Raw genomic sequence first — 26,108 nt, 5'->3', positions numbered from 1 at the left:
TTGGAATTTCAGATAAAGGATTCTCAACCTGTATCTATATTTTACATTTCAGCGTATGGCATCGGTAGGCGTTCTTGGTGGAGCCTGATTGTCGGCCCCAGCCTGTTATGACGCAAGCAAGTGTTTACAGCGGTGCCATCTTGCTTGGCTCATGCTGCCCCCCGGAGCTCATCTTTGAGACTCTCTTTAGAGAGAGAACCTGGAGTTCAGGTTGATAGGTGGCCTTCAGGACAGCATGTGGGTAGTCTTAGGCCACTCAGCATTGACTGAAAAATCCCAGGTGGGGCAGCAAGCAGGACTCGAACCCATGTCTTCCTGGTCAGAGTGCCAGCACATTAACCACTCAGCCACCGCCTCCCTGATATATATATATATATATATATATATATATATATATATATATATATATATATATATATATATATATATATATATATATATATATATATATATATATATATATATACACACACACAGTAATCACACGCCATATCGCGGTCTCGCGGATTTTTAAATTGTATCGTATCGCAGATTTTTCGCTATATCGCGGGATTTTATGGTAAAATAAGCATTTTCTAGCCTAAAAAATGAAAACGATATAAATCAACGCAATTAGGAACACACCTAAATAAGCACCTACATAACCCACCTTTGTTTTTTCTTTTTTTCGTCGCGGCCTATTGCGCCGTTAGTCTTTTCCCTGGTTCACTCCTCCCCCATTTCCTTTCTTTCTTCTCCCTCTCTGTCCCCGTATTTTTCTGGTTCATTCTCCCTTTCCATCCCCGTATTTTTCTGCTTCATTCTCCCTTTCCGTCCCTGTATTTTTCTGCTTCATTCTCCCTTTCCGTCCCTGTATTTTTCTGCTTCATTCTCCCTTTCCGTCCCTGTATTTTTCTGCTTCATTCTCCCTTTCCGTCCCCGTATTTTTCTGCTTCATTCTCCCTTTTCGTCCCCGTATATTTCTCCTTCATTCTCCCTCTCCATCCCCGTATTTTTCTGCTTCATTCTCCCTTTCCGTCCCCGTATATTTCTCCTTCATTCTCCCTCTCCATCCCCGTATTTTTCTCCTTCATTATCATTTCTTTCTTCTTTTCCTTTCACCTCCCTCCCAGATTTTCTCTTTTAATCTCTTTCCCTCCCACTCACACCCTTTCTCTCCCCCTCTTTCATCACCTTTGCCTGACCCTTCCTACCTCTCTCTTTTAATCTCTTTCCCTCCCACTCATACCTTTTCTCTCCCCCTCTTTCCTCACCTTTACCTGACCCTCCCTATCAATCTCTTTCCCTCCCATTCACACCCTTTCTCTCCCCCTCTTTCCTCACCTTTACCTGACCCTCCCTACCTCTCTCTTTTAATCTCTTTCCCTCCCACTCACACCCTTTCTCTCCCCCTCTTTCCTCACCTGACCCTCCCTATCTCTCTTTTCTTTTCCCGTCCCATTTCCTCCACTAATTTCCCTTGTTTCCTCTTTTCTCACACCCTCTTATCTTTAGTCTTATCTCTCACTCTATCACTCTTCCTCCCTTTCTCCTTCCCCATTAGATTATATGAACACACACACACACACACACACCCACATGCATGCATGCACGCTCGCACGTACACACACACACACACACAGAAGGGGAAATGGGAAGGGTGTGTGGGGGGAGGGGCAGAAGTGGGTCAGGTCATGTCCTGACCAAAGCCCTGACCTGGCTCCATTCTGCCACTGCCTCCCCACTCCCTTCTCATTTCCCCTTCTGTGTGTGTGTGTTTACAACTAGGTAAACACACACACACACACACACACACAAAGGTGAAATGGAAAGGGTGTGGGGAGGGAGGGGCAGAAGTGAGTCAGATCATGTCCTGACTGAAGCCCTTACATGACTCTCCCTCAGGACCTCACCTGACTCTCCCTCAGGACCTGACATGACTCTCCCCACTGTCTCTCCCTCCCCACACCCTTCTTGTTTTCATCCTCTTTATATCTCCCTGTTTCCTCCATTACTTTTCCTTGTTCTCCCTTCTTACATCCTCTATCAATATTTTTTTAATGACTCACTTTGTCCCTCCCCTCCCATTCCCCTTCCATATTTACCTAATTGTGATATAAAAGAAGTGAGCTACGCTCATATTGTCCTTTCTCTGAGTATTCTTCTGCCCCACCAAACTAATTACTGCGCGAAGTTCATATTTACAAAGCAAATGTCGAAAGTCGAAACAAGAATTATAGTATCATTTATTGTGACCGCGTTGCAACAACGAAATGTCGTAGGAAGTGTTTATAAGAGTGTGGGAAAGGTCAATAGGAATGTGGGAAAGATTTGTAAGAGCGTGGGGAGGGTTTATAAAGCCTTAAAATATATATAAATATAAAAAAATATAAGGTCGCTATCATGGATTTTTAGCCTATCGCGGGGGTTCTGGAACCTAACCCCGTGATAGATATATATATATATATATATATATATATATATATATATATATATATATATATATATATATATATATATATATATATATATATATATATATATATATATACACAGTACCCTCTCGAGTTTCGCGCTATCCGAGTTTCGCGATCCTCCAGTTTAGCGCATAGTCCTAAATTCTTACCATCACGACTTTCGCGCATTACCACCACGAGTTTCGCGTTGCTTTGACATGTACGGGTCGCATCTACCTACCGTCGGCATCATGCGTGCTGCCTTAAAAGACGGTGTCCAACCATTGGGGCTATGGGCAACCGCGGTTGCCCGTATGCCTAACCAGGAGCGAGTTGTTGGTTGTCCGTATGAATGGAAAACGGTTGTGAGTACGCAGGCGTGGATGCGTACTCACGGCTGTATGTAAACAAACAGACGACGGCAGTGGCTGAGGAGTGAGGAGCAGTGGAAGATGGCCCACCAAGAGACTCGTAAAATGGACTGGCAGAGCTGCTCTGCTTACTACTTGATTAACAAGATAAGAGAACACCCCGTGCTGGGGAACCACAGTCCAAAAAACTTTTTTTCTCAAGTCTATGAATAGTGTAGATCTCCCAGTGTTGTTTGCTTCTTCTTCTTCTTCTTTTGACCTGTAATGCATGGCAGCGATGGTGAAATGTAATAGTGGAAAATAGCAAAAGGGCATGGAACAGCAAAATCAGGGAAAGAAAAGAACAGAAAAACACCTAAGTTCAGGGTGAAGTGTATAAGTGCGCACTGTGGAGTAAATAAGGGCCGCTTTCACAGTCACTGTTTGTTTTGATCGTTACCAATGGCGGCGATCGACGCTATAGTTTACCACGTAAAATTGGCCGATGGGGTAGTGGTGGCTGCAGAGAACGTGACATGTGTTGAGAGTGTGTGGTAAGGTGCGGGGCGAGGCTAACCCCGCAGCCGCCACGAGGTGCCGTTGTAAAGGCAATACCTCCGACACCATCACATCACATCACTACCCATCGGCCAGTTTATCGGCCAGTTTCACGTGGAAATACTAGAGCGGCGATCGCCGCCACTGATAACGATCAAAACAAACAAAATGACTGTGAAAGCGGCCCTAAGTGCATGTTGTGAAGTATAAGTGTGGAGAAGGAGGACCTAAGAAGTGATACAAAGCATTACAGGTCAAAAGAAGAAGGTCCACTATACACTGGCCGGTGTTGCAAGAAATATCTTCCCGCTGAAATTAGTCATTTTGCTGTCCACCAGGCATGCGCGCTGTGGGAATACACAGCATTAAAAGTGTTAATTTGCCTGGATTTGTTCTAGTTTGTCCGCTTGTGGTCTTTGTGAGCGGTGAGGGAAATATGGAAGCAGTAAGCAAGTTGAACTTCTCTGTGAGCTATTTTGCGGCTGCGGCGGCAGTTTACGTTCAATAGGCATTGACAAGTCAATCATGATGTTAGTCACAGTTAGTGATTTAATGATTTATAACAGAAAGAGTTAGCAGATTATATCATAACACATAAAACTACCAGAAAATATAGGTTTGTCCAACTGTCCCATGAGTGACCGCAAGCAACCGTCCTTACTTTACCAGACGACACCACGTGGATCTCAAACGTGTATTCAGAACTGCCAGCCAATTGTAAGGCAGCCGCCTTCAACTGCGGCTTCAAAATGACCTGTTCTCACTTCCTATTTGCTGCCTATTACCAAGGTACGTATTTTGAGATAACAAGAGAGTAAAGTCGAAAAAAATTGTGATAACAAGGGAGTCAAGTCGAGAAAAAAGTTTTTTTTTTCCCACGGGCCGGAACCAATAAGTGCTTTTTCATGTATTTCAATACCTCGAGTTTCGCGATCCTCGAGTTTAGCGCTATACCTTCGGAATGAAGCAAGCGCGAAACTCGAGAGGGTACTGTATATCACTGTATTTCAATGTACGTCATATGAAGTGAGTGAGAGGTAAGAAGCTGCTACAATACAAAAAGGTGAAATTAGAGCTGGGTCTTCACCTCTGTTTTGCCTGGAACACTAGCCAGAAAGTCTTCATGGCCTTGTTGGCAGCCAATCCTGCCCTCCCCTTATGGGAAAAGGGATACCACGATGCCAATAGATATATGAAAGTTCTGAATGGATGTGAATTAGGCCAGTATATTGGCAACTTGAATTCACCCCTGCAAAGATGGCAGATCCCTCAGATTACACAAATTAATTGTACTTTAATGGATTTAACTAATTTTATATATAATTCCAACACACAAACAAATATAATGTAATGCAAAATATGAAATGCCATCAACAAACTACTGACTGGAAATATTTTTGTGATGGAGCGGGAATATTTTTGTGATGAAGTCATTGTGGGGAATAAAAATTAAAATCTTATATATGGATAGCAGAGTACACTAGAGTTCCTCCACTTGGGCGGATTACTGAAATCCTTACACTTTATGCCACCTTGTAATATTTAAAGCTTGATGTGACAGAGAATCATCAAAATATAACAACGGAGAAACCATTAATAGTGAAAAATTCAACATCTTTGCAGGAGTGAATCTGAAAGTGAGTTTGAGGGTCAGTCACTTCTGGTAAGTTTAACTTGGTAACTTAAAGCTCAGTTTTCAATATAATGTTTGCAATTATGTTTTAATACTCTCTGTGCACTGATAATTACTTCAGCAAAACATACAATTGTCAGTTTGACCTAGGTTTCCATAGCACAAGAAAGCAACTGATTAACTAGAATTTCTGTCTTATAAGCACCTAACTTAGGCATCTTATCATGTGTATGGCATAAAATATAGCTTGGGTAAAACTGAAAGCTACACAGTGTATTTAATTATTAACTAACCTTTGATCTGAAAGTGTGGACAGTGATCCAGATCAAGAGCAGTAAAGTTGCCAGAGCTCATCGATAAGAACTGAAGCAATGTAACTGGGAAGCCAACTGGACTGTCATCATCTGAACGTTCTAAGTATGCTACTTAAAATGTGCAAAAGAAAACCTTTTCGTCTAAACAGAACATCCAACTAAAAAATCAATATGCCTGACACTGCAAACCTGAGATATAATCTCAAAACTGGTATACAAAAATACTTGTAAATTAGGACAAAGAACTTTATAACTAATAGGTTTGATGGCACTATCCAAAGATTTGTTCAGAAAAGAAGATTCACGCTTACTAAGATAACATGACATCAGCCCCACGCCCCCAAACGCGAACACATCCACACTGTACTTCAAGGTCCAGCGGGACTAGAACACCCAAGCTGCCTCCATGCTCTGCTTCAGCTTTTGTTGTTGTTATTGTGGTCTTAAATTCTATCCACGTACTACAAATAGATTAAGGTATGGTATACCTAACTTTGTTTTTCAATCTTTTAGGAGTATAAAACTACTCATAAAAATCTCTACTTTATTATGAATAAATTAAAGCAATTAGTGCATTATTCTCTAACTAAAGATTTTTGTAACAATTATAATAATAATGCTAAAATAAAGAATTTTGAATGGTAAAAAAATAAAATTAAATTAACTTCAAATATATATAAATTTATCTTCATTTATAATAAACAGGTTCTTTCATAATCTTTCAGCACTGTCATGTCCAATGGCCGTGTGCAGCGCCCACTCGGGGTGAATTCTCTTGACGTGCGCCTTGAGGTTGTTGCTCTGTGTGGAGCGGTAGTCACAGTGAGTGCAGGCGTAAGGCTTCTCCCCAGTGTGGATCCTCTTGTGCCGTCGCAGGTTAGTGCTGTCACGAGCCTTGTAGCTGCACTGATCACAAAACAGCCTCAGCCCCTCTCCATTACCTGGCATCATCGTCTCCTCTGGCTGACTGTTCCCCATGACAAACTGGCTTGTCGGGTGCCCTGTCCCGCAGACAACTCGCGCCTACGGGAGAAAAATAGGCCAAGCTGTTCATTAGGGTCACTTTCTAAAGTGCGGATGAGTTTTCTCCAACCCTGACCAACAGATTAATCTATTAAAGTCTTCATATTTTATAAATTCATGGGCCAGTCCTTCCTGCTTACACAGGCAGGCCACAGAGCTAGACTAGATAATGGTGTCTCCATCTGAGGTGTCACCAATGTTATTTAGGTGGTTATACATTTTCTTGAGCTTACTCTGAGTCATGGAGTCTTGATGCAGAAGTCTTTGCATAGAATGTAACTCATCAGGATTTAACATATATTTGAGCACAATCATCTCAAGTGTAATCACTTGACAAATAGGCGCGAGCAAGCTATACCATTGCCATCTGCTTCTCCCTGGCTTGGTTGTGGTGGTTGTTGTTGATCGACAACAGGCAACACATGCTGAGGAGTGTGGACTCTTCTAATGTGTGTCCGTAAGTTGCTGTTCTGGGTGGAGCGGTAAACACACCACGGACAGGCATACGGCTTCTCGCCAGTGTGGATGCGTAAATGTTTCTTGAGGTCTTTCTTCTGTCGTGCTAGATGGCCACAGATGGGGCACACATGAGCATTTTGGAATGCCCGGGCTAGAGTATGCTGCAGTGACTCACTCTGGTTGCTGCATCTTGACCGTGGCCCCTATAAGAGAAAATGGGCAGTTCAGTCCTGGATCCAGTTTTTTCTTCATTTACTCACGTACAAACCTTTGCCATCTCATTAATCTATAAACAAATCTACCTCAACGTATGCTTGGCTTGTGTATACATCACTGTTCCTTTCTGAATTGAAATTCTTTGTAAATGCAGATCCACGCCAAACACACAATAATCAGTTGCATAGTTTTTTTTTTTTTTTTTGAGAAATTTTCCTCGAAGACAAGTAGTTGATGCAGATGGTAACATGTAAAATGAGAAATTTTCAAAATTTTAATACAAATAATTCATGAGCAAAGCCTACTGTGTGGTGGCCTTTCAAAAGGATGTAAGAAAGCCAAGTATCCCTACACTCATCATTATCATCAATAATGATGACCCAGTCACCTGCAGATGCAGGGGGGGGATGGGGGCAAAAATTGACCCTTTTGATGAGTGCTCTAGTAAAAATAGTTGAGGGGGCCCTCAACCTCCTGTCTTGAAGAAACTATATCCCTCCAGAGGAATACAGATATGTATTCTTACACCTCATGTGTGAAGGGAATAAACTTAAACTCATGATGTGCTAAATGTACAGGGACACAATTACAGTATATTTTCCTACCAAAAGTGTCTTAAGAATTCTTTGGAAACATCGCCTAGAATAAGAGACTGAGGAAGGGAGAAAGTATATGAACTATTAGATGAAATGTGAATTTCTTTCTATAAGGTAAGAAAGATTTTTTACTCAACTTATTAAGATTGTAAGGTTCTAGTTCTTCTCTCTTAGGCTTTTGACATGCCACATCACTGCATTAACATAGCCTTTACTATAACCCCTAGAAACATCTGTCTGAAACATACAACATAAAACCATGAACCCATGACTGAATTGCTTCTACAGAAATTGTATCTGCTATAAGTTTGCCAATACTCCACTCACAGGATTCACATCAACAGTCATATTCCCCCAGATGCCCTGAATCCTAGGCTAAGGAAGAAATGTTCACTTCAGTGATTGCCCAAGTGTTAGTCACCCTCAACACTGTTGTTCACTCTTAGGAGAAGCTCTCGATGACAATTTATTTTCAAAAATACAGAATGTAATATGATCACATACACCTTTTAACAAAATATATATAACTATGAAGTGATTATTTAAAGGAACACAATTTCATTTCATATAATGAATTCATAATGAAATATGTGATTCACGTCTCACTATAATCATATTAATAAGTACTGGTAAGGCTTGGGTTTACATATTTTATGATAAGGTTCCTACTCCATCCTGCTGATGTGAGATGTGGACTTTGTGATGATGATGATGCTGATGTTACACAAAACCATCGTAAATAATTTCATGAACATAATCCCTATGTACAAGTTAAGAAATTAATATCTTCCAAGATATAAAGATAACTATGCACTGATGTACTTCATTTAATAGAAAAATTGTAGCACCTCATATTTACACCCCTTACACACACACACACACACACACACACACACAGATCAGATTAAGTAATAATGTAAAACTGAAAATAACAGTAACATATGTTCCTCCATACACAATATCTTGGGCTAAAGAAAAATATTATGAAATGATAGAAAACAGTGAATGAATCAGATGCAGAACTTAAAAGGGAGAAAAAGTTATTATGATGGAAGACTTTAATTGTAAAGAAGTAAATTGAGAAGAATTTGAAACTAAAAATTGTGAAAATTCATGGGGAGCTAAACTACTTGACTTGGCAGAAAATAATCTCTTTAACTAATGGGTGAGGGAAGAAACTAGATGCAGAGGAAACGACCAACCGGCAAAACTAGATCTAATATTTACAAAAGGAATAAACATAGAAGATCTGCTTGGAAATCACAAAGTGTTACAAGTAGAAATAAACAGTAATTGTGTAGAAGTGCTTGAAGAAAAGCATAAAGTGAAAAGGAGAAATTACTTTAAAGCTAGGTATGAGGAACTTAAAACCTTTTTCAGAAAGATGAACTGGGAAGTAATAAAAGAGGCTAAGAGTGTACAAGAAAAATATAATTGCTTTCTTGAAATTTATAATGGAGGTGTTAGAGGTTATGTGCCATATTATGAAATAAATAAAAAAGGAAACAAAGAATGGTTTAACAAGAAATGTATGGATGCTAAAAAGGTGAGATATAAAGCATGGAATAATTATAAAAGAAGGAGAAATGAAACAAACAGAGATAAATACAAACAGGCGAGAAATGAATATACACAAGTGAGGAGAGAAGAAAAAAAAAAAGTGGGAAAATGTAAAGATGAACCAAAACTATTCTATAGATATGTAAACAGAAAACTGAAGAAAAGAGAGAGTATAACAGTGATAAAAGAAAAAGACACAACTTATGATAAGGACAGGGAAATTAGTGAAGTGATGAATATAAATTTTCAAAGTGTTCACTCAAGAAACTGAATTTCAAACAGAAGAAAGAGGATGGAGTTAAAAAAATGAAGAAGATAAGAGTGGATAAAGAAGAGTTGAGGAAAGTAATGAAGTCACTAGATGGAAGAAAAGCCATGGGACCAGATGATATATCAGGACAAGTGATAAAAGAATGCAATGAAGAATTGACAGAGCCAATTTATATCATAAGTTGTTCATAAGAGTCTGAAACGGTGCCGAGAGAATGGCAAAGAGCAAACATTATACCAATTTATAAGAGCGGGAACAGACACGCGCCATTAAATTATATACCATTCTCACTCACAAGTGTAATTTGTAAAATGTGTGAAAGAATTATAAAAAAATCAGTGGGTTGAACATCTGGAAAGAGAAAAATTAATAAATGAGAGCCAGTTTGGATTTAGGCAAGGAAAGTCGTGTCACAAATTTGATTTGTTTTTACTCGAGAATAATAGATACAGTACAAGAAAGAGATGGATGGATGAATTGTATATACCTAGACCTGAAAAAAAGGTTTTGATAAAGTGCCACATAACAGACTATTGTGGAAATTAGAGTATAGAGGAGAACTGGGAGGTAGTATGAAAAACTGGATGAGGGAGATCTGGTAGGAAGAGAAATGAGAATAGTGGTAAGGGATGAAAAATCGAAATAGAGAGAAGTGACAAGTGGAGTGCCGCAGGGATCTGTACTCGCACCAATAATATTCTTGATTCATATCAACGACATGCCAGAAAGAGTAAAAAGCTAAAAAAGCTACATGAGCTTGCTTGCTGATGATGCAAAACTGCAAAGAAGGATAAGGACAGAGGAAGATCTGAATGCAATATGTGAGTGGAGCAACAAATGGGAAATGGAATTCAATGCAAACAAATGTCACATATTGAGGATGGGAAAAGGTAAAAATAGACCCCTGAAACAATATAAAATGGGTGAAAGAGACATAAGGGTGGTTAAGGAGGAGAAAGACCTAGGAGTGACAATTCAGGATTCTTTGACGCCAGTAAACACATAAACAGGATATTTGGTGATACATGTAGACTATTGCAAAATGTTAGATTTGCATTCCACTATAAGGATATAGATATGATGACAAAGATAATAAAGGCAATGATTAGCCCAAGGTTAGAATATGCAGCAGTGGTATGGTCCACACACACAAAAAAAGGATGTAAAGAAACTGGAAAGGATTCAGAGAATTGCAACAAAATTGGTACCTGAACTCTCAGGTCTGCCATATGAAGAAAGACTGGAACACATGAACCTATCAACTTCGGAACAGAGGAGAGAAAGGGGAGACTTGATAATGTTGTCTAAGTTTATGAGTGGTATGGATAAGGTAGATAGAAAGGACTTGATGGAGAGAGAGCAAAGGAGAGGATTGAGAGGACACAACAAGAAGCTGAGAAAGGGAACATGCTTATGAGACAAAAAGAAGTACAGCTTTCCTCATGGAAGTGTGGATTTGTGGAACAGTTTGGGGGAAGAAGTGGTGGAGGCGAAGAGCGGCCCAGTAGCTCAGGGTTAGAGCGTCTGGCTCACAACCAGATGGACCGGGGTTCGATTCCCCGGCCGGGTGAAGATAAGTTGGGTTTATCTTCTTTCACGTGCAGCCCCTGTTCACTTAGCAGTGAGTAGGTACGCGACGTCAGGCAAGGAGTTGTGACCTCGTTGTCGCGGTGTGTTGTGTGTGAGTGGTCTCAGTCCAACCCAAAGATCAGCACTACGAGCTCTGTGCTCTTCCGTAGGGAAACGGCTGGCTGTCTCGAGAGAGACCCGCAGCAGAACAAGAGGTGAAGGTGAATTACACACGAGCAGGTTACTCAAAGCAAACAAAAATCTTGTAAGTTGGAGACTTCAACTGCAAGGAGGTAAACTGGGAACATTCAAAAGTGGAGGTAGTGAGACGGCATGGGGGGATAGATTTCTAAGATTGACTATGGAAAACTTGATGATGCAGTGGGTGACGGAGAACACGAGATACAGGAGTGATGATGAACCAGCGAGACTGGACCTGGTGCTAACGAAGGGAATGCACTTGTTAAATGAATTAAGATATGTGTGTCCACTGGGAAAAAGTGATCATGTGATAATAGAGATAGAGACAGAGGAGGAAGGCACTGAGGAGGACGAATCATATAAAAGAAACAGGAGAAACTATAGGAAGGCAGACATAGAAAATCTTAAGAAATATTATGAAGAGCTAGACTGGGAAAAGTTGAAGAGAACAATCGAGGTGCAGGAAAAGTATGATATTTTTATGGAGTGGTATGAAACAGGAGTTATGAAATATGTCCCATTATATAAACCCAAAGAAAGAGGAAAGGATTGGTTTAATGCAAGATGTGCAGATGCAAAGGAAAATAAAAAGAGACAAGGCATGGAAGAGATTGAAAAGAAATAAGAATCAAAGGAATAAAGAAGATTTTAAGATAGCAAGAAATGAATATGTGAAAATAATGAGAGAAGAGAAAGGATATGAAAAGGATATTGTTGAAAAGTGCGAGAAAGAACCTAAACTGTTTTATAGATTCATAAATGGAAAAATCAAACCAAAGAAAAAAATAGAGACTTAAACATGGAAATAAGATAATTGAAGATTCTAAAGACATGACTGAGCTGCTAAACAAGAGGTTCCAGCAAGTCTTTACAAAAAAATCACAATTCAATGAACCACAAGATGACAAGATAAATGTTCAAATGGATGAAATCTTAGTAACTAAAGAGGAGATATATAAAATAATGGAGGAGTTGGAAGAGAGGAAAGCAATAGGAACGGTATATGATATCATAAAATGCTCAATATCAACTGGTAAAGTACCAAAGGAGTGGCGGAGGGCTGAGGTGGTTCCTATATATAAAAGCGGGAAAAAGGAAGAACCTATGAACTACAGACCAGTGTCATTGAGCAGTAGAGTTTGTAAAATATGCGAGAAAGTGATAAAGAAACAATGGACAAAATTTCTAGAACACAATATAATTACAGAAAAACAGTATGGCTTTAGAAAAGGGCATTCATGTGAAACAAACTTACTCAGCTTTTACTCAAGAGTGACAGACATAACACAGGAGAGGGACGGATGGGTAGATTGCGTGTATTTGGACCTGAAGAAGGTCTTTGACAACGTTCCACATACAAGACTACTATGGAAGCTGGAAAATAAAGGAGGATAGAAAGGGAAATGAAGAACTGGATGGAAAGTTACTTCAGGGGAAGAGAGATGAGAACAGTGGTAAAGGACATGAAATCGGAATGGAAAATTGTAGACAGTAGAGTGTCTCAAGGATCGGTATTGGCACCAATACTTTTCCTAGTATATATAAATGATATACCACAGAAAATAAGCAGTTACATGAGCCTGTTTGCAGACGATGCGAAATTGCTGAGACATATAAGAAACAGTAAAGACTGTGAAATTCTGCAAGAGGATCTAAATAAGATTTGGGACTGGAGTAAGAAATGGGAGATGGAGTTCAATGTGAAGAAATGTCATATAATGGAAATGGGAAAGAGTGAAGGGAGACCAAAATGGACATAGAATGGGAGATGGAGAAATATTAAAAGTTCAAGAAGAGAGAGATCTGGGAGTGACAATATACGATAATCAACAGTCTGAGTCATGTAATAGGATATTCGGTGATACGTATAGAATGGTAAGAAATATAGGAATAGCATTTTACTACATGGATAAGGATATGATGAAAAAGATAATAACCACTATGATTAGACCAAAATTAAAATATGCGGAAACTGTGTGGTCTCCCCATAAGAAGAAACACGTAAAAAAACTAGAAAGAATACAAAGGATGGCAACGAAAATGGTTCCAGAACTGGCGAGATTGTCATATGAACAGAGGTTAAGGGAAATGGACCTGCCAACATTGGAACAAAGAAAAAGGGGAGACCTAATAAAATTTATAAATTATGGAATAATATGGAAGAAGTAGACAAGGAGGAGTTACTACTAAGAGAAGGAAGAAACACCAACAACACACGAGGACACGGTAAAAAATTGAGAAAAGGAAGATGCTTGAGAGACATAAAGAAATATAGCTACCCGCAAAGAAACATAGAGGTTTGGAACAGACTAAGTGAGGATGTAGTATCGGCAGAGAGAGTGCACAACTTTAAGGAAAAGCTGGACAAATACAGATATGGAGACGGGACCACACGAGCGTAAGCCCAGGCCCTGTAAAACTACAACTAGGTAAACACACACACACGCACAAACCCATCACCAAACCAAATTTCACACTTACTGAACTTTTTCAGTAAACCCTCACATATACCAGACTGGCCCAAAAAGTTCATTAAAGCCAAAATTTCTTATACTGAGGTCTGTAAAAGTGAGAGTTTACCGCATCATATCCTTTTGGAATCTCATTTTTAACAGTTAAGCCAGCATAAGTATCATTCATATATGGAGATTCCTTACCAGGCTCATTTTAATAACTTTTATCATTGATCCTTCTTAATTATGCTAAACAAGCGAATGACTTCTATGACGAAAAGTTGGTGACACAGCATTTTAATGGATACCCCTGAATGACTCATTCCAGCTAAATTTTGTGTTCAAAATCCTATTTTATTTAAGTGTCTTGCATATGAATTTCCAAGCAGTTTTTGTCCTTCAGTGGTTTGCTCTTAAAGCGTCTCCCAATCTTCCTCCACGATATCATGCCCTAAAGTTGTACCGCCGTCAGAGTTTGGTATTGTGGCATCTTGGCTTGTGACCACTCTGACTGTCTTTGTGGGCAAAAGTATAAAATGAGACTTGGTCCTATATCTGAAATTCCTCCAATTAAGGAAGTTCAACAATCACCTTTTATGACATGTTGGTCCATGGAGGTGTATTCTTAATTTCCTTATTTCAAGGATATTTACAATAAATGTAATGTCAGCTACATCATATTAAAATAAATGTGAACTCACGCAGTATAGATTCCTCAGTGGAACTTGTTTAGACGGTTAGTTTTGCCCCCGAATGAAGGATTATTGAGAAGACCCATGGTTACTCAAATAACATTTAGCAGTCTAACTCCACCAGCCTACCACTTCCACCACCACCATCATTGAAGGGCTGTCACGATCAACTCTACATGATTGCTGCAACCCTTGACAACCACTACAACATGACCATCATCCCCATCACATATATCATGCTTTTTTAGTTCCTCTGTAATGTGGGAAACACAATAGCAAAGTAAATGTGACTTCACTCAGTGTAAATATCATATTGTAACTTGCTTACACACTCAGTTGTGCCCATGTGCCCATTAAGAGATTCCACTGCAATCACTACTCTTCTATATATAAGAATAATGATGATAATAATAATAATAATAATAATAATAATAATAATAATAATAAATCATAATAAATCATAAAAAACTGCAATAATAGAAATAGTAATAATAATAGTGATAATCATATTAATAATAATATCCTCCCTCACCAATTCATCAATGATCCTGCTTCCTACAGAGAGGTCAGTAATTTAAAAATGTTATTTTACCATTCTGATGAGCATTCTAGACAAAAATTGTTGCGGGAGGGCTCAGTCCCTATCTTTAGCCTCCTGAATCACCGGTCATGTTCTGTTAAGCTGCCTCACATGACAAGCTGTGGAACACAGCTACATATTCATGCCCCCAGGTCCCAGGAAGTAATAATAATCAAAATAATAATAAGAATAAAAGTAATAATAATAATTACAATATTTATGATAACAATAATAATAACAAGTTTTAAACATAAAACTGACAAGAATAATAATTTTGTAAGTCTCAATGAATGATTAATCTACAATCCACTCTGGTTTGAGAGCCACTGTTTGCCTCAGATTTTAATGAGTTTTGAGACAACATTGGGCGTTGATGACAATGTTGCAATAATGTTATTTGGGGAAAGGATGTGGAAATGTGCAGTGTGAAGCAGTCACTCCTCTCTCTTACCTGCCTCCTTCTTTCCTTAGTCTCAATATCTTTGCTGAAGCTTTCTACTAACTTCTTTCCCTCTCACAGGATAAGGAGTGCCAGATGACCATAATTAAAATCATTACATTAACTTGTTTTGAATATACTGCCATGCTCATGGCTGGAAATATTTTTTTCAATAATGAATACAATCTCCTAGCCTCCTCTTCCTATACCATACAGTCAAAATGTCAGAGATAAATCAGATAAAATAAAATACGAGAATTCGATCATTGTTTCCAATCCAGATGCAAATATTCAAGACTATGGCAATATTCATAGTGACCAAACACTTTTCATCAGTATCTTACAGAAATTCTGAAGACACTGTAACATTAGTACTAACAGAACTCAAAATACTGTTCTTTTATGGTCACTTTATATTAATAAAGGAACTGGATGTTATAAATGGATGCAGACAACAAACTAGAAAACTACAAAGTTGGGGCATCTTTTTCAATAACCAATTTAGCATCAGAATGTGAAATAAGTTCTATGAAGATTACCAAATAATTAAGTTTTGGTTATAAAAAAGAAGCCCTGAAGACAAAAACTTGGACTCTCCATGACATATCTCTTTATGGCACCCTCACATTTAATGTTATTTAAAACATAATTATATTATAATGTTATTTAAAGCAGTCATCATTATTCATGAACAACGATAATTAATGAATGTAGTCACTGAGTGATCCAGCTGATAACTCTCCACTGCCTGACATACCACTTTTTGATTTCCATAACTCAGCACTTTTCAGTAAAAGATTTTCCTCTGCTCTTTTGACTTTCCCTCATTATTTTTTACTTCTTCCTGTAAGTCTTTCCAAAGCTTTCTCTAAACACTGTTTGAGTCCTTTGTAATCTTTACATGCTTGTACTCTTGTGACTGATTTAGATGCCACTTACCATTTAACAACTGACTACTTGCACTTTCAATTCCATTTTAAACTTCATCCATAAATAAAGGCCTGGATTTGCTTGGCACATTTCAACTACAGCATTGCCCACTGCCTCTTTCACTCATTGGTCACTTATTTTCCTTCCCTTCCACAAATGTTTTTCTAAAGCTTAATGTTCAATTGGCATTATCACATCCTATCCATTCAGCTGGGCTCTAGATGTCAGATTCATGGAGTTTCAGAGGTTTCCTTTTCTAATTGCCACTTTCTTTCAGTTTCAGAGCATGTTTCTACTGGGCTGCCTCAACAACATACTCTATCAACCAAGGCATGCCTATTATAATCACTGACTTAAGTGCCAGAAAGAGACAGGCTAAGTCAAGTCCACAACAGAGACCTCAGAAGCAAAGACTGGCCAGTTTCCAACATTTTTGGTGATACAAGGCAGTTATTGTCATTATCATTTTTTATTCTAATGGGGTCTAAGTAAGGTACCATATAGTACTGCTTATTCTATTCTTGATGAAATGTCCTGCCATATCATGTTTTCTCCACCTAAGAGGTCATTTAATGCAGCCTCCAGGGTCCTGACTTTGTGTCTAATGGAAAATATTTATATTCATACAAAGCAAAAGCATCTTATCTACAATAAAAATATCCAACTGATCTTTGATTATTCCATAAAGACTACACAAAAAAGATGGTCAATAGAAGCTTTAATTCATATACTAATTAACATGAAACAACTGGAAAGGAATATAAGTGAAATCCTTTACCGTCAACCGGGGTGACTTTGGACAGTTTTCAAAGTTTTTTTGCTTATGAAATTTTTGTTTCTAGGCCTAGGATCTATGCCGAGTGTGCATTTACTCTGTATTGTTAAGGGCTATCATTACATGGTGCAACATTTTCACAAAACTTAATAGTTTTTGTGCTAAGTGAAAAAATATGGGTGTCCGAAGTCACCCCATGTCTGGGGGGACTTTGGACAGTGGCTATATTTCATTGGGTTTACGTATCTGAGCCTGTTCGCACATTCCGAGGGTGACTTCGGACACTGTCGAACAGGGGAAAAAGATTGGCAAAAATCTTGGGAAAGAAGTTTCCATATTTCAGGTCGGCAGTGGCAGGGAAGTAAAAAAATGGTCAATAATTTTGAATAAAATGTTATTACAAAAAAACTGTAAGATGTAGAGCACAGGTTTTTTTTTTGGAAGCTTAGTGATCACATACTAATCACCGCAAGTAATTTTTATAATGGTAGGGCAACATTCAAGTGTGTCAGGGCTCTTTGAAGTGCATACTATTTTACATCTCATTATCAGATTTATCATGATGCATTTCACTAGAAATTTATTCTTGTATATGTTATTTTGTAGCCAAGCACTTCTATTTCATATTTTCATGATATGTAGAATATTCAACATTACTGGACTGGCACCACCACCGCCGTTACAGACCCAAAAGTTAACTTGAGTTCATCTTTGGACGGGCTCCACGCGGGGCCGGGTTCTGTTGATGACGTCACTGATTGTCGACGGATCCGTGAAAACGGAATAGTGGGAACCCCACCTTAGTCACCCCACAGTATGTAGTTATATTTAGGTGTCCGAAGTCACCCCATTTTGAGCCATTTTTCGACATGCCTCCATTCAAGTGACATTTACAGGTGTGTAGGATATGTTAAGCACCCCTGAATCATTCTAACTGTTCTAGTTAAGCATGTTTCTGATTGCTTTCTCTAGTTTTGATGTTGTGTGTAATACAGATCGTTCCTGCCAGAAGTTTTCCAAGAGAGGTAAATTTTACGAAATCCCAAAAACACATATTGTGCTTGTTTTCATAACAGAAACGTGTCTCAAGAAAACAACATTCTTATTCGAAAACTATATGGTAAAAGACAAATTCTGACACTAAGTCATCTAGCTTGTTGCAACTGGCTATGAGTTATCAACATGTCAACTTTTAACCCACTTTTTGTCCGAAATCACCCCGGTTGACAGTACTGAATTTTCCAAAGGCTTCATGTGTTAAATGAATCAGAATATCTACATTCCTTGTTATCAATTGAAATTAATTCATATTCTAACAAGTAAAAAGAACCACAGCATATTAGCAGACCCACTGTTTGAATATTTAGTCGTTAAGGGCTCCCTTACTTGGTTTTATCAAAGTTGTTGCCTTCTTCTTGCTCAAATAAGTACCTAACTTTTTTTAGGTAACTAGTGAATCAGCTTCTGTTTACTTTTCATTACAGTCTTTGCTTTGATAGACAGGTTGGCTGGTATGTCTGCCTGGATTTATTGATCATGTATCTTGAAGTACCGTACTTTAAACTAAAATGACTATTCTTCATTGTCCCCAGTATGATAGGTTTGAGTGCACAACTGGGATCATCAAACTCTCAGCAATTGATCATCAGGCTGGCTGTCTTTGTTCTCAAGTCTCTGGTTTATAACACTTTGCACACTTACCATTTGGGGAGCTCTGGCTTGGTTTGCTGTGTAGCCCTCATAAGGCATCCCTAGCAATGCCCGGTCACCTTCCCACAAACTTTTCTGCAAAGTAAACGAGCAAAAAATGAGCCTTCAGGATTAAAGGCATTGAAATTTTTATTAAATTTAATAAATCTATTGATATTATATTTAACCCTTTCAATACATGACACAGACATTGGCATCACAGTATGGAAAGAGTTAAGAGGAAATAGAAGAGGATTAATCCTCTTAATCCTCTTCTAATGGTGGAATTCTCAAACTATCTTTTCCCCCTTCACACGAGGAAACAAGGCTTTGTGGACCAAACGGTATTCTCAGTGACGAGGAGTGTCTGATGCAGCCTTGTGAGCGGATGGAAAAAAATGAACTAATTTCCTCTCTTGACGAAGAGGAGGTGAAGGCCCGCTCTTCGCTAATATCTTCGCACATTTAATGCTTTATTACAACATTTTTCCATGTTGCTGTATTATTAATTGGGTATAAGAACAATTTAAGTTTTCTAGGCCTTATATAAAAAATAATACGATGCGAGAAACAAGATTTTTCTGTTTATTCAAGACTTCACGGTTCCTATGATAATTTAAGCCAACACTGGAACACACCTCTCAACCAGCACGCCCTGCCCTTTCGTCTCAACTATTCACAACAGTTCTCTTTTTTGAGCATTTGTAGGGCAGGCACTTTGAACCATAAACATGAATTAAGATTGCTGGGATGAATTTTAAAGTGATGGACTAACAGGCTTTCTCCGGGCGCTTGTTTCACAAGTCTGTATGAATATGTGGTGGTATTTGGTACTCCGTGCTGGGCTTACCACAGCCAATCTCCAAACTCGTGACGTTGCTTAGCAAAGCTCAGCAATATAGATGATACCATTTTCCACCCACTGATAGGAGCTCTAAAGCTAGTTAAAATATATTTAAAAGTGAGAAATAACGAAGGGAGAAAGAGATGTCTCATGGAACAGGAGGAAAATAAAGAAAATAAAAGCAGTTTATTCTAACGAGGTCTCCTAAGCTCCGCCCACAGGTATCGGGATGATATGAAAGTGAAGCAAACATAGCCACGGGTACCAACCAATTAAATGCATCAATGTAAAATTTCTGCTATATATAATGTATGTCACTGTATCAAGCACTGTTTACATAAATATTAGTCACACTATATAATCCATTATAGAAATGTACCTAAATTGCATTAAGGTTTCGGTTTTCAACGTTTGTTTGATTTGCAGTAGTACCAACACTACACGGAAAGATTGTTTCGAAGGTTAGGGACTGGGCATACCCTTCAACGGAAACACACTCTCTAAGCGACGCTTAGACGAAGAGGGAAGAGCTTCACTGAGAATATGGCGGTAAACCTCTTAAGAGGAAATGGAAAAGGATTAATAGGTTTAGAAGAGGATTAACCCTTTCCATCCGTGATGCAGATGTCAGCGTCACAGTATGGAAAGGGTCAAAAGGAAATGGAAGAGGATTAATCCTCTTCTCAACCTCTCAGTCCTCCTCTTAATCCTTTTCCATTTCCTCTTAAGAGGTTTAGAAGAAGATTAAGAGGAAATGGAAGAGGATAAGAGGTTTAGAAGAGGACTAACCCTTTCCATACGGTGATGCCGTCGGACGCTGATGTCGGCGTCGCCGGAGTGAAGGGGTTAAGAGGTTTAGAAGAGGATTAATCCTCTTCCATTTCCTCTTAACCCTTTCCATACTGTGACACCATCATCTGCGTCACCATATTGAAAGGGTTAAGGGAATATATTGAAATCAATTGAAAGATACAAGAAATGGGTAAACATAGGCCTACTAATCGCACTGTTTCCCAAATGACCTTCAGTGGTGGGCACGGCTCCACTAATCCGCTAATTAGCGAAACTAACTTTTTTGTTAGCAGATTAGCGTATTCACTAACTTTGGAAACAGTAAGCGGACAAATTAGCTTCCGCTAAATGTAGTTCCTCCTCCACTAACTTAAGTCCACTAAAAATCATACAGGTTTGTTCTTGTCCGTTGTGGGCAGACACAGCACCAGTTGAGCCACATGGCACAATAATTCCAGGGCTTCCACTTGTGGGTAAATTACACCTTAAAGTAGGATAATTGGACAATTATTAGGGAAACTTTTGGGTATTTTAGGGTAATGCATCTTCCATTTCCAACTCTTTGAACTCGGGATTCAATAACAAGAATTCAATATTTTCCACCTGACAAGAAATAAACTTAAAATAATAAAAATGTGTCAGTTATGGAAAAAAGTAAAAAATGCGTAAATTTGCGGGAAATCTTGGGTAAAATATACGGATTTAGGATAAACTGGAGGCTTCTGGAGAGCTTCTGGGAAGTTCTATGTCTAAGCTAAAACATATTGAAATTTCAGGTCACTAGGTTTGTTTTGAAGGATTTTAGAGCCAAAACACTAAACTGAAGCTAAATCCAAATATAAAAAAAATTAGCGGTCAGCGGTTAGCATTAGCTTCCCTGTCTAGCGTAAGTGAAACTAACTTTTTAGTTAGTGGATTACCAGTTAGCGAAGCTAACTTTTCAGTTAGCGGTGCCCACCACTGATGACCTTCAGCAAAAGCAATGACATTTTCTACAAGCTTTACAATACGAGTCCAGAAAGTCAGAAATGCAAAGTTATGAATTTCTTTGAACCTCAATTTTGTTACAGTTGTTTTGCTTCATGATTACTGTTCCAGGAATGTAACCCAATCTTAAAGTATGGGATATATACCTGTATATCAGATGTGAATAAAGAAGTGTATTAAATGACCTGATGGAGGCACACAACACACTCACCCCTTGCAGTCCTGAAGCTCCAGGCAATGCCACCAGCTCCTCTAAGGTCTGAGGCTGATTGGTGGGTCTGAGGGGCTGTGCAGTGTAACTTCCTGTGCCACCAGACCCTGCCCCAGCTCCTGCCCCTGCCTCCCCCCCTACTAGACTGCTGGTGTGCTGGGAATAGTTAAGACTTGGGTCTGAGTCTTGTAGGGAGTCTTTGGTCTCGTCTGCCTCGCTATATGTCTCTTGTGGTTCCTCTTTGACTAGTGGCTCGTCCACCTTCATCTGCATAAAGAGAGACTAGTTTAGTGGTTGTTCAGATAAAATGGTAAAACAACTTTTTTTTCTCTACACTAAATACTTCTCTATGCTCAAAGTCATATCTATGGTATGATGCCCTTCTGGTAAGACACTTATTTCTCTCAAACTCCTATTGTAGGGCTCTCCTGTTTCTAGCTATGTTAAGGCTCCCCTCCAACTTGTTACATAACCCCTGCTCTTCACAACTCCCATTAAGTCACACCAACATCCAGACTTGCCTCTGGCTCAGCTGGCATAGTAGATTCACTTGAGTTAGTTGAATCATTGCTGAGGGCTGGTTGAGGTGGTACAGGAAGGTCACGAGTGGCTGGGTGGAGCAGGTCAGGGGCAGCCTCAGGCAGTGGGGTGCTGGGGGTCTGGTGAGTCTCAGGACTAGGGGCAACAGGCACTGGGCTAGGACTAACAGCTGATCCTCGACTGGATTCTCTGCTCCTTGGGGGAATTCTGAAGGGTTCTCGGTATCCTGCAGGTGACCTCTCCCGTGTGCCCTTGTCTTGGGATGCATGAACAGTCTTCTGAGGGGATGGGGACTGCTCTTCTGGCCGTCTGCGCTTGCTATCAGGGCCATCACTACCCCAGGGGATGCTACGCTTGGCATCTTGGGTTGATTCTTCCACTGGCGACTCATCAGGTACTGCTAACCCCTTAATTCTCAATCCTTCGGCTGCTTTAATTAGCCCCGAGAGGTTGTTTTGGAGGACATTGACTTCACCAACATACATGTAGTTTAGCAGGGCCTCTAAATCCTCCTTGCGAATATCCTTGAGCACGATGATAGGATGACGGCAGTTGGTGCGTTCAAACATCTGCTCAAAGTACTCGCTGCATGTGGACAGCACAAGTTTGTGCACCGGGTAAAACTTTCCATCACAGGCTATAGTTACATCACAATAGGACTCCTATGAGAAGAGACAAATGGGAAGAAAATGAGAAGAAATTCAAAGAAAAATATGTCTAGCATTATGTGAGACTTTAATAAGTTATGGCTCTACATCTGATAACTACTCATGAGAAGAACAAACAGATCAATGACTTAGCAAAATTACTTGTTTCAAGATATGACTTAGTAAAATGAAACTCAGTTATGTTCACATCAGAGAGGAAGAGGAAGCACTCACCTTATGTCTCACAGTGGAGAGGACATGGAGGAAGGTGGAGCGGTGGTTGTTCCACTTGAGAGACAACAAACCACCATCCATGGTGACTACATCAGCTCCACACCAACACACTGGTAAAGGGAAAATAATAATGATGATGATAATAATAATGGATACTGATTTATGAAAATGATAGAGGGGAACGAATAATGAAAAGTATCTACAGCAGAGAAGTTGGAAGTGATTGGGGGCAAGAACTGAGAAGGGTGGCTGGATATGGTGAAAGACTGCATCTGCAAGAATAAAATGGTAAAGTTGGGGTCATAAGCTATGGCTGCATACGGCCTTGGTGCTCATCTCCATCTCATTTTCCCTTGAGCTTATCATGGGAAAGAACCTTCTCATCGAGCTTACCCTAGTTTGCTTTCCTCAGGTACCAACTGATCAACCAATCTGAAAAGGAGAATAAACAGCTGGGTGGGCTGTGCATTGACTGCCCAAGCAAGGACTTGAATCTAAGCCTGAGGACCTGAAGCTAAGCATGCTAGCCACTGCATTACAGAGATATTATTTATCATAATTCAACTTAACAAACCTGACCAAACCTAACATTGCCTCCTAATGGAGGAGCTTTGACCCCCCTCAATCCCCCATTATTTTAATCCCTTCACTCCGTGACGCTGACGTTGGCGTCTGACAGTCACCGTATGGAAAGGGTTCGTCCTCTTCTAAACCTCTTAATCCTCTTCCATTTCCTCTTAATCCTCTTCTAAACCTCTTAAGAGGAAATGGAAGAGAATTAAGAGGAATTTGGAGGAGGATTGAGAGGTTTAGTAGAGGATTAATCCTTTTCCATTTCCTCTTGACCCTTTCCATACTGTGAAACCGACGTCTGCGTCACGGATGGAAAGGGTTAATCTAAGCAGACCTAACCACTTCCTAACTGTGATCAAACCAATCATCTAACTATTTCTGTGGGAAATTATTATAGAGATAGGTGAATAGTACAAGATGTGTCAGAAATATAACTGTCAACCTCGTCGATCGTAGACCTCGCGTCTCGGCCGTCTCTCTTTCATTTTTCTACGATACCTCTGACATTTTAAAGTAAGTGGCAGGAGCCGCACAGGTCTTTCGAAAGAACCGCAGGTTGCCGACTGCTGACGAAGACAAAGGACGCTATTTGACAAGTGTGTTGCTTCAGCACCTTTTCTATTTATTTCCACGCTCTGCCGGCGCTAGCAAGGGGCGGGGGTAGCTGGCCACCACAAGCACGCCGCACACGACAACCTCCACGGGCATAACATTCCGTTGGGGCGGTAGGCGGCGGAGGGAGGAGCCATGGCAGGAGAGACGGACTGTGTTTTCCTCGCTTTTAACATGAACCACAGTATTCTAGGTGTCGCCATGCTGCTCTAGAGGCACGCTATGTGTTAATATGCATGGCAAAAGTATTTACGTGAATAGGGCTGCGCTGGGTTACCTTATTGACTTGTTTTGGTGTCAGACGATTCTCGGGGCGCCTTCCTTCATCTTGTTTACCAGTGTTGTAGGAGTCAGCTCGCAGCCACAAAATAGCTCGCAGAGAGAGGTTGAACTTGCTTACTGTTTCTAGATTTCACTCACCGCCATCGTTTACGTGTCCTATTTCGGCTCCAGTCCATGGTACATACGTCAGAGCAACACTTTTAATCAAAAGATAGCCTTATAACAAACGAACAGGGCTGATTTTTTTAAAGAATTACCACACGCTGATATTCACTCAGGTCTTGATTGTTTGATCTAATGTTCTGGTGTGTTATTGTCCTGCGGACAATACTAACCATCACAAAGATCATAAGTGGACAAACTAGAACAAAATAAGGCAAATTAATATGTTTTCTTGATGTGTATTCCCCAATGCGCATGCGTAGTGGACAGTAGAGCGACTTATTTCTGCAGGGAGGTATTTCTCACAACACCGGTGTGTGAGGCGCGCCGAGCGTCCTTCGGGGAACCAAAGCCAAAAAAAAAGGGTTTATTCTCATTATTATTATTACTATCATCTCATATGTGTTTTGGTATCAATTCAATTTTATTTAGCAAGGGAAGATAGTCTTGTAAAACGCTAATTATCTATATCTACGGACCTTTTTTGAGTCTGAGAGGTACATATATACGTATAACCACGTACAACCAGAAAAGGGTTAAAAATGGGTTTATTCGCCTTAGCCTTTAATATGTGCTTTGATAATAATGTTCTTTTTATTTAGGAAGGGAAGATGACCTCGTAAAATGCTATATAATTATCTACATCTATGGTACTTTTTGAGTAGGAATTAAGCCGGTAAACCAATTAAGGCCAAAAAAGGTGTTTACTTGCCTTATTATGCCACTTTAGCCTTTGATATGCATATTTTGATGTCAATGACCTTTTTATTTACTAGCTCTGTATTATTCATTCCCATCTACATAGTGCATGGGCAATATATTTCTCCGTCCCCACATTTCATTTTCTTATTGTCTAGGGGGAGGCTGTCAGGTGTACCGCCCCCCTTCCTTGTTGTGCATTCATTCCTACCATTGTACGTATCTTTTTAGTTTCATGGTGGTACCTATATACATGTATTACTAGTTGTATAATCACATTCTGTCCTGCCTGGGGGTTGGGATGGCATGTTCCTCCCTTAATATTCTCCCTTGTTGTTTACCTGATCAATCAATAATCAATCTTTTTTGCCTTAATTAATTCGTTCTGCTGGAGTTCGTCTATATAGGTAGTTATATTCGTCTTTAATTTCTTGGCTTTTTCATTGTTTTCTTCTTGTTAGGTGTTTCTAGGCCTATTCATATCTAATGGCTTCTTTTAGTTTAATGATCCCGTATGTCGATCCGTAAAAATCTCTACCGTAGTGTCAGGTGACTTGAGCTATGATCGTCCGAAAGTAACGAGGCTGACTTAGTTTGGGAGAAAAAAAGTTTCGGTTTAGGTGAAAGGTAATAGCATAACAGAGAAAGTAAAAAATAAAGGTATATGCTCTAAATTGATGCTTTAGGGTTATTGGTTTCCTTATAACTATAAAGAACATTGAAGCCAACAGCTAAAGCCCACGCCGCCGCTTTTGTGAGAAATACCTCCTTGCAGAAAGAAG

At 39.5% G+C, this 26,108-nt stretch overlaps 1 protein-coding gene across 16 annotated transcripts in view; it reads right to left on the bottom strand.

The window, feature by feature from the left end:
* The window catches only part of LOC127001722 (longitudinals lacking protein, isoforms A/B/D/L-like), a 54,717-nt gene extending 30,099 nt beyond the window's left edge, over positions 1–24,618 (bottom strand). For 12 of the 16 annotated variants that reach the window (XM_050866818.1, XM_050866823.1, XM_050866828.1 and 9 more), the window contains exons 1-5: positions 24,461–24,618; positions 22,999–23,108; positions 22,099–22,779; positions 21,578–21,844; positions 18,756–18,839 (exon numbers count right to left, since the gene is read on the bottom strand). In XM_050866818.1, the coding sequence (XP_050722775.1) occupies positions 18,756–18,839; positions 21,578–21,844; positions 22,099–22,779; positions 22,999–23,079 (1,113 nt within the window). In that variant the 5' untranslated portion in view covers positions 23,080–23,108; positions 24,461–24,618. Of the gene's footprint in view, positions 1–5,820; positions 6,314–6,546; positions 6,976–18,755; positions 18,840–21,577; positions 21,845–22,098; positions 22,780–22,998; positions 23,109–23,391; positions 23,414–24,460 lie in introns of those variants that run through there. The other 4 variants (XM_050866821.1, XR_007755430.1, XM_050866824.1 and 1 more) reach the window with 4 other exon arrangements.
* Positions 24,619–26,108: the final 1,490 nt, after the last annotated feature.

Source organism: Eriocheir sinensis, chromosome 21 (genome assembly GCF_024679095.1).
Source record: "Eriocheir sinensis breed Jianghai 21 chromosome 21, ASM2467909v1, whole genome shotgun sequence".
Classification (NCBI taxonomy): Eukaryota; Metazoa; Arthropoda; class Malacostraca; order Decapoda; family Varunidae; genus Eriocheir; species Eriocheir sinensis.
Note: the sequence above shows the minus strand (reverse complement) of the source record. Positions and strands in the feature narration are given on the sequence as shown.